Raw genomic sequence first — 15724 nt, 5'->3', positions numbered from 1 at the left:
AGAGCTAGGGTGGACTGGTTGGTAACTGCTTTTTCGTACGTGGTTGTTTGATTGACATTGAAATTTGGCTGACAAAAACAAGCTGCACTTCCTAATATTCCGTAGTTCGACTACCTACAAAATAGGGAAAGTTGCTTATCTAGTTCCGCACTTTCGTTTAGCAATTTAAAAGGAGTTATATGGGTGAAAATTGAATGACTTGTACGGTGTGGCAATGAACAGTCCAAAACTCAGCCTATAAATGATCCTGAATAAATATTGTGAGGGTGATATTGAATTGAGAATACAGGAGGACGAATTGATGAAAGAGTGTGAGTGAATGTGGAAGATGCAAAGTAGAATATTTTCCTAAAAAACCTTCATTTACTTTTTTGCATTTTCAGAAGTTTTTTGCTGGCAATTTCATTTTGATGCACCAAGTAGAATCTCTGCATTTTCTGCTGCTTGAATGAATGCAAACCGCAGGACTTTTTTACCAATTCAAAATAAGTTAGACGTAATTACTGCACCTCACATCTTGAGAGTGATAGTTGTTCCTCTTCATGCATGCCTCAATCATATTTATTACTGACAATTACATACCTGAATTCCCCTTTTTGGGGCTCCTAAGATTCACCTTTTTTCCGTTAAGCATTTTTACCCCCTATGATTTCCTTACTTGTAGTAATTATGGACAATAATGTAGACGGTATTCAATTCTAACTTTCTAAGTGTAGTATAATGCACATCACTCGCCTAGACTTTACCACCTAACGCTAGTTCCTTTATCGGTGATTATGAATTGATGCATTTTTAAATTTCAGGGTCATTATGACTATGATCACCTTCATCATGAATTCATCATTAGTCAGACACAGATCAAAGTATCTATATGTTGATTTTCTTATCATTACCTACATTATTTTCATTGGTTATTATAGGAATCTTGGTTAGTATTTTGCAATATATTTGTTCAACTTAATACCTTCTACACAAACATGGGAAAGGGCAAGACTCTTGGAAGCTGTAAAATAATCCTCTCTTAATTCAGAATGGACGTTATAAAAAATTAATTGACTTCTAAGTTCTAACATACAGTACTAGTGTGATTTCAACAACTTTCTTTGAATTTAAGTTCGATCATGAGCTGCATTATCCTACTTGTCGAGCAATTAATGCGAACCCGCATTAATTGAATGGCAATCCCAATATATGGTCAGTCAAAATATCAATTTCTACTGTCCGAATTTTTTCAAACTAAATTTTTTAAAGTTTTTTTTTTTTTTTAATTTTTAATTATAAACATAAACTCTAAGAATTCAGAGCAACAGAAAGTTTATTTCTTCTACTAATCACTCCGTTCCATATATAGTGTTTGTTTTTTTTTAATGAAAATTACGGGTAGTATGCCCTCAAAAAAAAAAAAAATAAATAAATAAAAATTACGGGTAGTATGGAGTATTAAGAGTGTGAAACATATTCTCAAATTAAAGCGATAAAATTGAGGTACGGAGTATTCACTAACCATGCCCCCGTTTTTCTTGATTTATTTTTCCATGTTTTCCTTAATCTTTATTTTTCATTTGAATTCTTCCACTTTCATATTAAAATGTAATTTACTAAAGCTCGTCTGAGAGTATTTACTGCATTCTGCAACACGTTGAAGCCACTATCTTACCCATTTAACTCCCAACTTTTCTCTGCTTAAAAAAAAAAAGAAAAAAATCCCACGAATATCTTCTTCATTAAAAAAGAGTTATGGCACTTCTTACTGACAGGTCTACCATCACTTTCGATTTTCATAGAAGAGTCAGTTCCAACTTAGAAGAGAGAAAAGGGAAGTGTCACTTTTATCCCATCTTTCCCTTTCTTCTTGTAGTGCTCTTACATTATTGCCTCAAGAAAACAATTCATTTGTCTTAGGACACAGGGCATCATAGTAGGGGTGTTAATGAGCCGATTTGGACTCGAGTTTTACCTGTAACAGAAAAAGTTACCTGTTTCAAACTTAATAAGCCGACCAGAGTTGTTTATTTTGTTTTCAGACAAAATCACACAAAATTGAAGGTAATATACTTACAAAATAAAGTTAAAGGAAAACAAAACAGGATCTGCTGCTAAACATCTGTAAAATTGTAAAGAGTACTACTGTACAAAAAAGCTCTCTTTTACTAAAATTAAAACTCATAGTAGCATCATAATATACCAAAAATACGGAGTACTAGTAGTAAAGTTTTCCTTTAATTTTACCTCTTTATAAATTGTACTGACATCTGCAAAATTAGAGTGTTCTTTCTGATACAATAGTAAATGGGTAAATAAATGTAGATACTAAGATACATGTAAGAAACTCTGCAGTTTTGTCCCTATAGTTTAATTTATTGAATATATTTTCACTATACATCTTTGTCTTCCATTCTCATTGAATTCTATGAAATGGCAATACATAAGTACATAACACCAAGTATTAACTACGTCTGATTTTATAGTATGGCAATTGTAATAATGCCAATACCCAAAACTCCCGAAAATTTTGTGACTTGTTGACTCTTTCCTTCTTCAGTACTTGTATATTTGTTTTTATAGCATTAACCTATCTTTGTTTCTCTTCTAAACTTGTAGAAGTTGCATTTTTCACCCTTCAATATTAACCTTGTACTTCTAGATAATGTCTATAATAATCTTCCATCTGATTCGCCTTATGTGTTATCAACAACGTATAGTACAATAAACCATTTTATAGGATCTAGTTGTCTTATTAGACATACCCCAAAGTTTTAAACTCGCATTAGAAGGAGAATTGGACAACATTAAACTCCGATAGTTTGTACTCCATACTCTATATAAGTGATATTGTAAAACAACTTACATTATGAAACAAAATACCCTATTTACTAATTTATATCATCAATTTTGCATGGAGAGAATATTGAGCAAACCCTAGGAAAAGGCAAAACTAACAAACCACCAAAAATGAAGGAATCATCCTTTATTTTAATTTTTACTGCCATTTGTTATGTTTTTGCTTGCTGATAACAACAGTTATTGTTGGCTAGCCTTAGCCAAAACAGTTACTGTCCCCAAAGTTTTAGCATTCAAAAAGAATTACTACTATATTTTAAAAAATGAAAGGTTTTTTTTAAAAAAAAATAGAAAAATCCAAACATCTCACGTGTAAGTTCGAAAATATATGAGTCTCCAAATGGGCAAGGTTCCAAGCATGGGCTTGGGACCATTACCAACAAAATATTTTGCAGTAGCTCGTCACGTGAATAGCCCATGTGCTATTTTCTATGCCCAACAATTTTCTCTTACTCTCCCTTTCATTCAGGTGTATTCACTCTTCTTTCTGACTCCTCCCACTTTGTCTTGTGCCATCATTTTTACAGCATATTATTATCATTCTTTTTTACGTATTAGTTAGGATATTATTCTTAAGAGACATGATACAATTAGCATTGTTTTCACCTAGGCACGAACTTCTTTTAATTTGAAATCGGAATCAATTTAACCTTTGAAGATCTCTAGATTTTTTAAATTTTAGTATAGCAATTGTATATTTAGTCTGCATTAAAAATAAAAAATAAAAAAACCCTTAAAGAGTAGGATTTTCTTTATTTAATTGTAAATTAACTTTTTAATTCGTCTTAAAAATTCTTATTTGAATGATGATTGTCTCATAAAAAGTCAAAAAAAAAAACCTTTAAATGACAAAGGGAGTACATTTGTATATATGATAATGTTTGATATGTCATTTTAGAAGTTAAACCTATAGTTTTAACAATGGAGTAGAAATGAGAAGCTAGTAGAGTAACAGATGTAATCTATATTCTATGATAGTATAAATATTCCCCTTTGTCTAAAATCAACAATCAATATATTAATTTAACCCAAACATGTTCATCACGCAAGTTTATCATTTTGAACTTATTTAACAGCTATATTTGCAGAACCACTAATTTCCATTTTCAACTTCTAGTTAACTATACAATTAAAATATACAGAGCATATATGCTTAATCAAACCAAGTTTAAACTCTAATCTTGAATAAGTTCAACATTATAACATAACATAGAATTTAACTTTTATAGCTCACATTTTTCAAAGAGATTAAATTACTCATTAGCACCTTACCTTCTAGGAAAAGGGTTTTGTCCAAGAAGGTGTGACTTGAGTAAATAATCCAAAATAGACCCTTATAGCTGAGGACCATGTACTCCAAAAGGACCATAACTACTCTAATAGGCATAGATTTTCACAAATTAATAATGTAAATAATAATCGCGGTCCTAAATGTCCGAGACTAAGCCTCTAATCACCTTCTTCATATCATTGGAGAAACATCATTCAAAGTATTAAGCTCAATTCAAATTTTATTATTTCTATATTTGTGGTATTAATAAGGTTAATGAATATACTAACAGAAGCAACCAACAAAAGCCAACGACTAACAAAATTCACTAATTAGAACCCATTTGACTAATATTTACATGGTCCCACTCATCATTTCCTAAATCCTATTTTTGAATCAAACAAGAAGAAAAATCTCTAATAACTAAAACAAACATTTTCTTTACATCATCATTATTATTCATTAACATTAATCTTCCCTAATCTAATAGTAGTAATTTGCATGGAAACTGCTACTTCTACTAACCAATGTAGCACATTTCCTGGACTAATGAGTCCATAATATAACGTTCAATCTCTGTTACAATGTCGTCGCCTTCGCCTTCATCGTGGTAAACAATCATATCACTCGTTGCTCCAATTCTTGGCATGTCTTTCTCAACAAGTGCATCAATATCTTGTAGTGTTTGACAATCTGCAATAGGAAAACTTCGAATTTTCGAGCACAACGTCTTCACTAATTGAAACCCGTTCATCTGTGTATCACGATGATTGTTGGGATAACGACGACGATGATAATGATTCTTGAGTTTAACATAAGGTTTTAACATATCAGCTAACATTTCATCAACTAAATGAAATATTAACTTTCTGTTAACCGAAAGATTTAACTGTTCACAAAATCTGTCACTAGTTGTAATATAGTGAGTAGCTTCTAAAGTGTGGTAAATTGATGGGTCTAAAGGGTGTGATGGTAAATACCATCTCGTAAATGAAACAGGGGTATCTCTGTCAATTCCAGTACATTTCAATATTCTACTGATGTACTGAAACTCCATTACGGAGGTACCTGTGCCTGTACCTGCATCCTTCCTACCGCTCCTCCAGCGGTCAGCTGGTGCATGTGTCGCTTCTTCTTGTCTCTTCTCGTCTATCCGTTGTCTCGGATAACGAGATAACCGTGTCGTGGTGGTGCTGGTGGTGGTGCTGATAAGCCGCTTTGAAAGCTGAGCTTCTGACGAAATTCCCTATGAATTTATTTTTTTGTACTTTCTATTAGTAAGACTATCTTTTGACTATGAAGAACCCAATACAAACTTAAAGAAAATAGATTCATAATCATAATAATAAGAATAAAAGTATCCAATGCAACCGTTATATAGTACGGAAAGTTAGGCTAAAAAACAGTTACCTGATTGTCAAGTAATTTTGTAGGAGAAGGTACTGGAGAAGAATCCTTCTTGAGGGGGACAAGTGAAGGGACTGTCCCGTGAAGAAGATCACTAGACAACATATTCTTCTTGCATTTCTTGCTCGTCGTCGTCGTTGTCATTGTCGAAGGGTGAACAAATTGTTCCTCTTTCTTATTCCTTATTGAATTGTAAGACTTCAAAGGCTTCTTGCTCGGCGTCGTTGCTGTTGTCGCCGTTGTTGTCGTTGTCGTTGTTATAGGGTGAACAGGCTTCTTTAAGCTTTCATCCTCGCTTTCTACTGGTTTCGCTTGCACTGTGACCGTCTTTGGAGGTACTTCAGTAACAGCCGGTGGGAGCTGTTCCGAATTTTTCGAGCTCGTATGCTTATGGTTTTCGTCACTGTAAGTTTTATACCTCGGCGAGGACGAGGATAAATGAGGAAACGAAGACTGATCTTTTTTGGACTTCTTGGGTTTTATTGTTGATGATGACAAAAGATGTTCATCTCTTCTATGTTCTCTCCCAATTGTGTTAGTAATATCAACACCAACTCTCCTACTAACAGTTTCCTTAACTTGTTTCATAATCTGCCTAGCATAATAGCTAGGACTCTTAGCAACTTCTTCAGCATCATAGTTTTTCCCATCTCTTCTCTTGGTGGTTATCGCGGAACATGAAGGCCGCGATAACTCCATTTCCCTCTGAATGTTGTTCTCCTTGTTGATCTGGAGAGATAGTCGATGGTGATCAACAACATCCATGGACCGTCTCCTTGTTGATTGCAATGATCTCGGTGTCTCGGGCGAGGACCGGGGGCCGGGGCCGTTGTCAATGTAGGAGGTTCTAGTACCAGGAATACTACAAGCACTACAAGATTTTCTTGTTTGAGTGGAAATGGGTGGAGTTGAGGATCTTATATGTGGAGAAAATGTTTGAGAATGTGATGATCTTGGTGTTGTTGTGTTTGATTCTGGGAGAATATCTAAGCCCATTAGCCTTGCTACAAGGGTTGGTGTCCTTGCACTTGCAGGAGAACAACTGCTTTCTGATGACAAATCTTCTATTTTACCTCTTGGCACTTGGACTAGCTTCAGCGCTGTGTCTCTTCGATTCGTTTTCTTCTTAATACCCTTCTGAAAATCATAACATTATTGTCATCCTCTAAGGTATAGGAAAATTAAGAACCCATTAATGATGTTTTTTTTCAAAATGGTAGAAAATCTTACAGAAATGTGTAAATGATCATCCTTATCTTCTTCTGTGATTGATTCCAAGCTATTTCTTGGCGCTTCTACACCTGAACATTCGGAAAAGAAAAGAAAAATCAAAATTTGAAAATGTAATCTAAAAAAACAAAAGTAAAAGTATGATTCTGTTTCTGTAGGACTGTTACTACTAGTTCTACTACTACTACCACCTTTTAGAGGAGTGGGGTCATCTGGAAGAAAAGAAGCATCTTGAGGATGTAAGCACAACTGAAAATGCTGAAAATCAAACAGATGAAGTACAGCATTCATGCATCCTCCTGAAGATGCTGCAGCAGCAGCCGCCACCGTAGCAGTTGGTGGCGTAGTCGGTTTTCTTTCCACTCCTCGACTACCACCACCATTACGACCATTACCATGACCACCACCATCACCACCGCCACTGCTCGTCTTTCCTTTCTTAGAGGAGGACTTGGTACCCCAGTTTAGGTACCATTCTCTACCCATAACAAATAGGCTAGCAATATTTTTTTTCCCTCCTAATAAATTTTGTTGGTGTTCAAAAAAATCAAATAAAGGGTGTTAGAAGAAGTAAATGTACAAAGAAAGGGGTGAATATATGAGTGTGTGTGTCTGAAACTGTATGTTGTTTTTATATGAGAGCACGCACTCCCAAGTGCTTACAGCAGCAAAGACCGGGAAAAAGACCAACCTTACTTTCTTTCATTGGGAATTTGAATTTATAAATATTGAAATTATTATTATTGAAATAAAATTATTTATATTATTATTGTTATTAATTTAATTATATGATCTATAGCTTAGCTTAGAGTACTCTCCATGAGGTTTTACATTCAAAAAGTTTGGGGGGACTAATATATTTAATTGGATTTGGTATGTTAGTAATTAAGATTGTTTAATTGGTGTTACATGGACCACTCTATATACATTTTCTAGCTATGACTTAAACTATGAAATATAATTTCTAGCTATTATTATATCTATTGAACATAAATTTGATCTAGACTTTTTTTGGATTTATGGCTAGCTTGTCATAAATATTATTTGAATGAATGAATGAATATAATTCATATTTGTAATTGATTTCTCTATATTTGTCTATTTATGCCTACTTTGACAAAATTGTTTCCATGTCACTATCAAATTGATTCATCTTTGGACTAGGTTTGGTTGCTAAATTTATCTTTCTAGGCTTTTTATTTTGGATTTTGGATTAAAGAGAAGAAGAAGAGAACTATGTTAAAGTATTTTGCTACAGAATACTTGTCACATCTTGTCAACAAGTTTTGAAACCTAATGCACCATTGATTATGCTGTACGGAACAACTATAAGAGAACCATATAGTTGTAGTTGGCTAAAATTTGGTTTTCAGTCGATTTAGTGGTGTCTTTTCGTATAACTTTTCTAGTCGTAGTTTTCACCATTTTTTTATTCCTTATTTAGCTAATTAAGATATAGTTGATCGGTTAGAGTTTTATTTCGCGTTTCGTTATACAATAAATGAGCAAGTACATTACCATTTTTCAAAATTTGCCTTTGGTCAAGTCCTTGCACATATAAGCAGGGGGGATTAATTAATACCGAGCATGGAGTATTTCTTTACTTTCATACTCTTAGAATTAGAGAATAATGACTAAATTTCTAGATTTTCCCAACTTTATATTTCTAGTAAAAGATTTAATAACTTGAACTGCTGGTTCGTTAGATTTAATTTTGATGTTGAGAAAGTTACAAGCATGCAAAAAGTAGATAAAAGAAGACGAGAGATTTGATTGCAAGTCTTGGGGTTATAGGTTACCCAAACTACTCTCTAATAGTTTAACTCAATAAGTAAGTTGCATTTACATAATAATTCAATCATTGATATGTCCTTTGCATGTGGGTGCTTTACCTCCATACTTCATGAGACCATTCAATTACAATTTAAATTGATTGAGGTCCAATCTATGATTTTATATATTTCTAATAGTACTAACTTGTTTGTGACTAGTTGATTGAAAAGACTATTCCTAACATAGCCACATCAAGGGAAAATAGAGTATTTTCCTATCAATAAGACAGAATTACATATGAATAATAAAATATCTCCTATGAAATAATTGAACTTTAGAACTTACGTAGTTGCTTTACAATCTCTAAGTGAAAAGAACCGTTTATGAATCCCTTCGATTAAAGAAAAAAACTGATTGAATGACAATTAGTTGTCCAACTCAATATAACTAATCTCTACACTCGTTTCATTTATTTTCATCCCAAAAAAGAAAAAGGTGAAATAAGAACATCAATATATATCACCCTCATATTGTTTGTGTATTTTTGCCCCCCGTTTTGTTGTCAAGTCAAGATAAAAAAAAAAAAAAAAAAAAAAAAAAAAACCTATAATAGAAATATTTTGGGAAATATATAAATTGTACTATGCATTCAACATACCCCATTGAAATACACAACTTTAGTTCAAAATTTAAGCTCTTTCAACGATTAGATAATAATCCCTCCAAAATTTTCTAGTGTATAAAAATATTAAATTTAATAAATTGATTTAAAACACAAGGTGGTGGTGTTGTGTGGAGATGTTTATTAGGGATCTGCAAAAATTAATTCAACCATTATGCTCACGTGACATCCTATCAAGTACTAATTATCCCTTAATTTAAAAAAAAATATAGTGTATAGCCGTAAGAGTTATATGTAGCTCTAAGCATTATGTATAAGAAGTTAAAAGAGAAAAGTATTAATAAAATATATTTATTAATTACACTGATTTGCGTGTGATTTTATCATGTATTCTTAAACTTATACAAAAAAAAGAAAAAATTAAATGCTTATTAGTAGCCCAAAGTGTTATATATAGCATTACCTATTAAATAAATATAATCATGATCTTGATGATCTTGGTAAGATTTTGCATATTAATGTACCATATAATAGTATAGAAATAGTATTGGTAAAATCAAAAATTATATCCGTTAGTTGTTGTTGATAAAAATCATGGGTGACGCAAGATAAAATTGAAGGTATTCCTCTTGGGAAAAGGGAAAAGCCATATAAGATTATTTCAGGTGTAGCAGCTGATCGAGCAGAGTGTAAATTTGCATATGACGACTGATTTTTGCTTGCTAGGTGTCATCTTTGTGTTTGTGCAACCAAACTTCCTGTCTCTCCCCTTCTTCATTGTGCCCTTCAATTCCTTGTTCTCCTTCCAAAATTCTTCAGTTCGTGTGATTTAATCTCATCTATATTAATATTTTTCTTAATTTAATCTGAATGATACGAAAAAATAAGATCACGTTGATCTTTTACAAGATAATTGTGGCTATCCCTTAATAATATTAATAATATTAAAATTTGAAATATAAGTAAGGTTGCGAGTTGAACTAGTTAGGACTTAGAAATGTAATTAATGTTGTGATATACTTCATATTTGTTTTAGAGAGTGTTGCAAGGAATCAAAAGATTCATAATGGATGATGATCGAAGTTTAATTTGTTAGAAAGCCTTAGAGCGACCATTTTTCAATAAAACCTAAATCATCTTTCAGTTTCTATTAAGAATGTACTTGTATTAAATTAGTCTCTTATTTTCATTTTATTTAGAAAAAACTCGAGAATGAAAATAGATAAATACGAACACAATTTACGTGATTCGCTAACAATGCGTAAAGACCGTAAACTACATCATATCCACAAACAAATAACATAGAGTTTTATTGATCATGTCCGTAGCCCACATAACGATTTTGTTCATTTCGGAGGTTTTAACCCCGAGCCCCAAACCTAGACCCCCATAATGATCATTTGAAGGGGTCTAAATTCAAGGCATATTGCCCAAAAACAACTAACTCCACTTGTGAATAGAGCATAAAAACCTATAATACTCTGCTGGTATTTTGGTACTAGTTAGTTGCTACGCTGTGGAATTTGTTACGTCGTATTAGCACTACTCCTAGCACACATAATATTCATGCAGGTTTATTTAGTTACGAGTAATACTCTCCGTCTCTTTATTTTTGCCCCATTTGACTTTTCACGGTTTTTAAAACGCATTTTACAATGCATATATAAGTTTGATATTAATAATATACAGATGAACGCAACAAGATCACACATGACTTCATTAACTATTATAGATCAATGACAATTAATGGTCAAAGTTTTAAAAATTAGCAATAGGGCAAAAAAATTAAGGATAGAGAGAGTAATTTGCAGCATATTTATTTTGGAGAAATATACATGTTTAGTTCTATGCATATGGCCCGCTAGCCGCTACTAAACAACGTAAACTGTCTAAATTGTTTGTTGATGGGTCCAATTCATCTTTATATATAATGGTCCTCAACTTAAATATTCCAATTTTTTTTCCCCAAGTTACAAACTTTACTATCCCTTTCACTTATGACATTACATGGTATATTGCAGGCTTGAAAATGAACGTAAATACCATATAATACTCATAAAATGACAGTTATTATAAATTTTAGATTCGTAAAAAAAATTGTAAAGAGTTGAAATGACAACATATACATGATGATCCGATGTAGCTACTACTCAGTATAGTACGTACTGTTTATAATGTACAAGATCTTTCACTGGTTTTTTAGTAGCTTCCAAATTTCTACGGTATGTGGTCTTGTGTATGACCTGTTTTATTAACATATGTGAGTAAAAATTATTATTCAAAGCGTGTTCTATCTATCTAGCTTTTGTACGAAGAGTTAAAAATTTTGTTTAAGTTAATTTACCATTACTAATTAATTTCTACCACTATAGGGATTAAATACCATTATGATTCAATTTTAGTCTTCTAACATCCTTTTTTTTTATTCTTCTAAAATCAATTTATACATATATATTATAATATTATTGTACTACCTCCGTTACATATTATGTGCAACTTTTGAGTATTATTTATTAGATATAAAATATTCCAAAGTTGCACAAAATATGTAACGAATGTAGTAATTGATTACACCTTTCTATAAACTAGGACTCTAGGAGTACATATATCTTATACTCCGTACTATATATATGGTTCCGTACTAAACATTGCATGTTAAAAAGTTACACCAAAGGTGTAACACCCTAGAAATTCTCTTCCTTTAAAATACCTATTTTGCTCTTTTTTAAAATACGAAATAGGAAATTCTAAGACATTACCGCCACCGTGAAAATGGCTAAGACAATTATCAAAGACACACAGCGGAAGACTCACTTTAAAAACCATTCAAAACAAGTCAACTTAAAAAGTCAAACCAAACGAAAGTAAAGTCAAACCGAAGTCAACCTACAACTTGGAACCATTGTAGGCCCTTATCAAAACCCAAAACAATACTAAAAACCTTTGCATTAGTCTCACAAGCAAATATATAATAATCAAAGCGTATAAACACATCACATTTTTATGAAAACTAAACAGGAATCGCTCTTCACTCATGCCTATCATGAATATGCTTCATCACCTGAAAACTTCCCTTTACTTTGTCCCCACTACTCGCCATTAGAAATGGGTCGTCGTAGGGCCAAGACAAGGCCAAACAAACATACAAACACACAATCAACAAAGCTGAGTACATAAACGTAAGCAATACACACTAACATGTTTTCATCCTATTAACACACAATTTACCTTGTTGCACCTGTTTACAAGCATACAACACAACCAACCAATAAATAGCTAAATGAATTGCTTATTTAATTTGATTACGCATTGAACGGGTTTCCCATCAAATCCCTGCCCTAAATAAATTGAGGTAAACTACACCAGGAGCTAACCGAGTAGGTAAATGTCACATGAAAGTGACTAGACGTGCTGCGTATAAAATAAATAAAGGAAAATGCAACGTATTGTACTCCCAGTAGGAGCTATGGTTAAATATAAAACCCAATAACTCCCCCCCCCCCATATGTTCATACTCGAAGTGTATACGTTCCAAGAGTTCTGGTGCGTAATGTCTTTCACTTTACATTGTTTACATATTTTTAGACTTGGTGATGACACTCAAACCATAACACAATCAATCATCATAATCATTCAAGCAATCAAACATACCGATTTAATTCTTGAATAATTAGTGACCACATAAAATTTAATGCTGAACCCTTTTTAAACTAGCTCGGCGTTAAATAACACCATAAGCACATAAAGCACCGCAAATTCTATCCCTAGGTGTTTAAAACACCTTAAGTGCACTTAGGCACCGCATTCCTTTTATTCCTGTGTACTAAGACACTTAATAGCTCAATTCCCATGCTTAAAGCATCAATAAAAAAATATATGAACCATCATAAAATTCCTTTTTTATATTCCAAACCAAATTAAACATTTAGTTTAATTAAATATGTTTTCAATCATGCCAAAAATAAAAGTGTGGTTCATATTCAACATGTCAACATAATTAATTCCAATCATCAATTCACCACAGATATTTCATACTTCACAAATCAATCACCAACATCAATACAATCAACAATTCCAACCAATTAATACCTATCATGATACTACCTTGGAATTAATTAAACAAAGCCTAGCATGTTTCTATACACTTGAATACTTATCAAGTACACGAACGTACCTCGAATATGATCTCAAAATCACCACGACTACACGAAATCACTCATTTGGAACTCTCCTTTAGGTATTCTCCACCTTGGGTAAGGTCTAACTTGCTTATGTGATGGGTATTTATACCCTCTCACAAAATCCTCCTAACTTAAAATTCCCTTTCTACCCTTAATGATTCCTTCTCCTATTCAAACTAATTTTTGACTTTCTTTAAATTCCATTGACTTTAAAGTTTCCTTTTATAAAATAATTATACCTCAAAGTTTTTTAAATAATAAAATAAAATATTTTCAAAACAGTTAAATAAATAAAAATAGACCTTTAATTAAAATAAAACTTTTTAAATTAATAAAATACTATAAATAATTCATTTCAAATTATTTAAATACTTCATAAAATATTATTTTAAATTTATATACATATAAAAATACGGAATATTACAAAAGGTACTCTTATAGGGCATGGATGGCATGTGAACTATTTATACTTCGTAGTACACTAGTACTCCATATAAATATATGCTGCACAACTTCATTTGGACCCAAATAATGCAAGGAATAAATTAGACTGTAGTCTCTAGAAAGGAAATCAGAAAGGTGCGTGCTTTCATCAGTGTCTCTATAAGGCTGAGATTTTTTTTTTTTTTTTTTATTATTTTTTTTTTTAAAGGTGAGATGATATATTTGAACACCCAATAATACACAGAAACTTGGGGTAGATCATAGCAATAATACATTCCAAATTACATTGCTTCTTTCAAAAGATTTCAGTTTGAATCACTATGGCACATTTGCGACCAAATTCAAATAGCATCTATATACTTTTTTTTTTTTTTTTTTTTTTTTTTTTTTTTTTTTTTTTGGCGTAGCTAGTAATAATATAAGTACGGAGTAACTAGCTTATAATCAATGGAATTATTTAAAGATAGGATCACTACAAAGTAGTACGTACATGCTTATGTACGTTACTAGTTACTTGTATAGTATATGTCATGGTAATAATGATATATTGCTATGTATGTCTGGTGTGCCTAAGGTGTGGCACAATATCTGTCAAACTCATACAACAAAATTTATGGTTGAAATTTTTTTAATTTCAACTATATACTTAAGCCGTAGCAAGTAAGAGCTTGACTCACTTGGTAAGACTCTTACACTAAATCCTTGAGGTCAGGTTTTAATTTGTTTTACTACCTTATTGGATCATCAAAAAGTGTTCCAAGTACTTCGTATTAGTTTTCTTGATATTTATTACTCAATAGATTATATTTTTGACACAAAAAGTCAATTTGTCTAACTTGTTAGACAACTAATAAAAAGTGGCATATACGTAATTTCCTAATTCAATAATTAAACTCGAGTTAAGTTCATTGAACTATTGCCCTATTATTTGCTTGATTATAAGACAATTAATTAAATTAACCGATTGAGGACTCTTTCTATTACCATTACCAATATTCTAACTCAAAAACCGCAATTACTATGTCCTTTTTTCATGTATACATGCACCTTTACTAATTATCGACGACCAAAGGCCATGCATTAGAAACAAAAAAGTGGATCAAAAGTGAAAAAAGAAAAATAAAGCAGCAAAAAGAAATCAGATTCCAAACAGTAAAAATACATACTTTTGAGAAGATTTCTTTCTTCACCAAAAGAGGACGACAAACCAACACCATGTTAAACTTTATTACATATTCACGTACAATAACACTTTTTATTCACTCATTGATTGATTTAGTTATTACTATAACAGTTGTTAAGTTATTTTTGGTGCAACGGCTAGATTTTTAACATGACATCAGATAGATTATATTATTAGATTCTAAAGTTATAATATTAACGCTCAAAACATTGAAGATTCCTCTCAACATGTATGATATTCCTGACCCTCTTCACTAAAATCAAGGCCCCTTCAACACTGACAAACCCCAGCTAGAGAGTGAAGAGAGGGGAGAGAAAGAAAGATGAACTGTTTCAAAATTTGAAGTTATAGGAAGCATAAATTATTGAAAAGAATACCATTATGTTAAAAGGATAATGTCTCATTTTGACTAAAGAATAATTAAAAAAAAATGGTGAAGATATACGTCAGGTTCCATAAATGCAAATATGCAATAATGTAGATGTAATTGAATTGATAACTGATTGTTTCAATTTGATACGGAGTAACAATTAGTCAACATAGGGCTTTGCTTTTTTTTTTTTTTTTTTTTTTTTTTTTTTTTTTTTTTTAAGCAGTTATGGTATGCTCTGCTCTGCTAAAATCTAATATGCTTTGCTCTGCTGAAATCTGCTCCGCTGTGCTTAGAAGCTCAAAAGAACAGGGTCATACTCTTATAATTTTATACTTCGTGTTATTTATTGATTTTAATATAAATTAAGTAAAATAATTTATTGAAAATTAAAATATGTGAA

The 15724-nt window shown here is 31.9% G+C and overlaps 1 protein-coding gene across 2 annotated transcripts; it reads right to left on the bottom strand.

Moving 5' to 3' along the window:
• Positions 1–4334: 4334 nt before the first annotated feature.
• Positions 4335–7701, bottom strand: LOC110697139. Of its 2 annotated transcripts, XM_021874486.1 has the most exons (4): positions 6940–7700; positions 6749–6819; positions 5522–6655; positions 4335–5357 (listed from the first exon to the last, which is right to left on the bottom strand). In XM_021874486.1, the coding sequence occupies exons 1-4, from the start codon at positions 7232–7234 to the stop codon at positions 4632–4634; spliced, it is 2226 nt and encodes a 741-aa protein (XP_021730178.1). In that variant the 5' UTR covers positions 7235–7700; the 3' UTR covers positions 4335–4631. The 2 variants fall into 2 exon arrangements, with proteins under 2 accessions (XP_021730178.1, XP_021730177.1); XM_021874485.1 differs by having other exon boundaries at positions 6749–7701.
• Positions 7702–15724: the final 8023 nt, after the last annotated feature.

Source organism: Chenopodium quinoa, unplaced genomic scaffold (assembly GCF_001683475.1).
Source record: "Chenopodium quinoa cultivar QQ74 unplaced genomic scaffold, ASM168347v1, whole genome shotgun sequence".
Classification (NCBI taxonomy): domain Eukaryota; kingdom Viridiplantae; phylum Streptophyta; class Magnoliopsida; order Caryophyllales; family Amaranthaceae; genus Chenopodium; species Chenopodium quinoa.
Note: the sequence above shows the minus strand (reverse complement) of the source record. Positions and strands in the feature narration are given on the sequence as shown.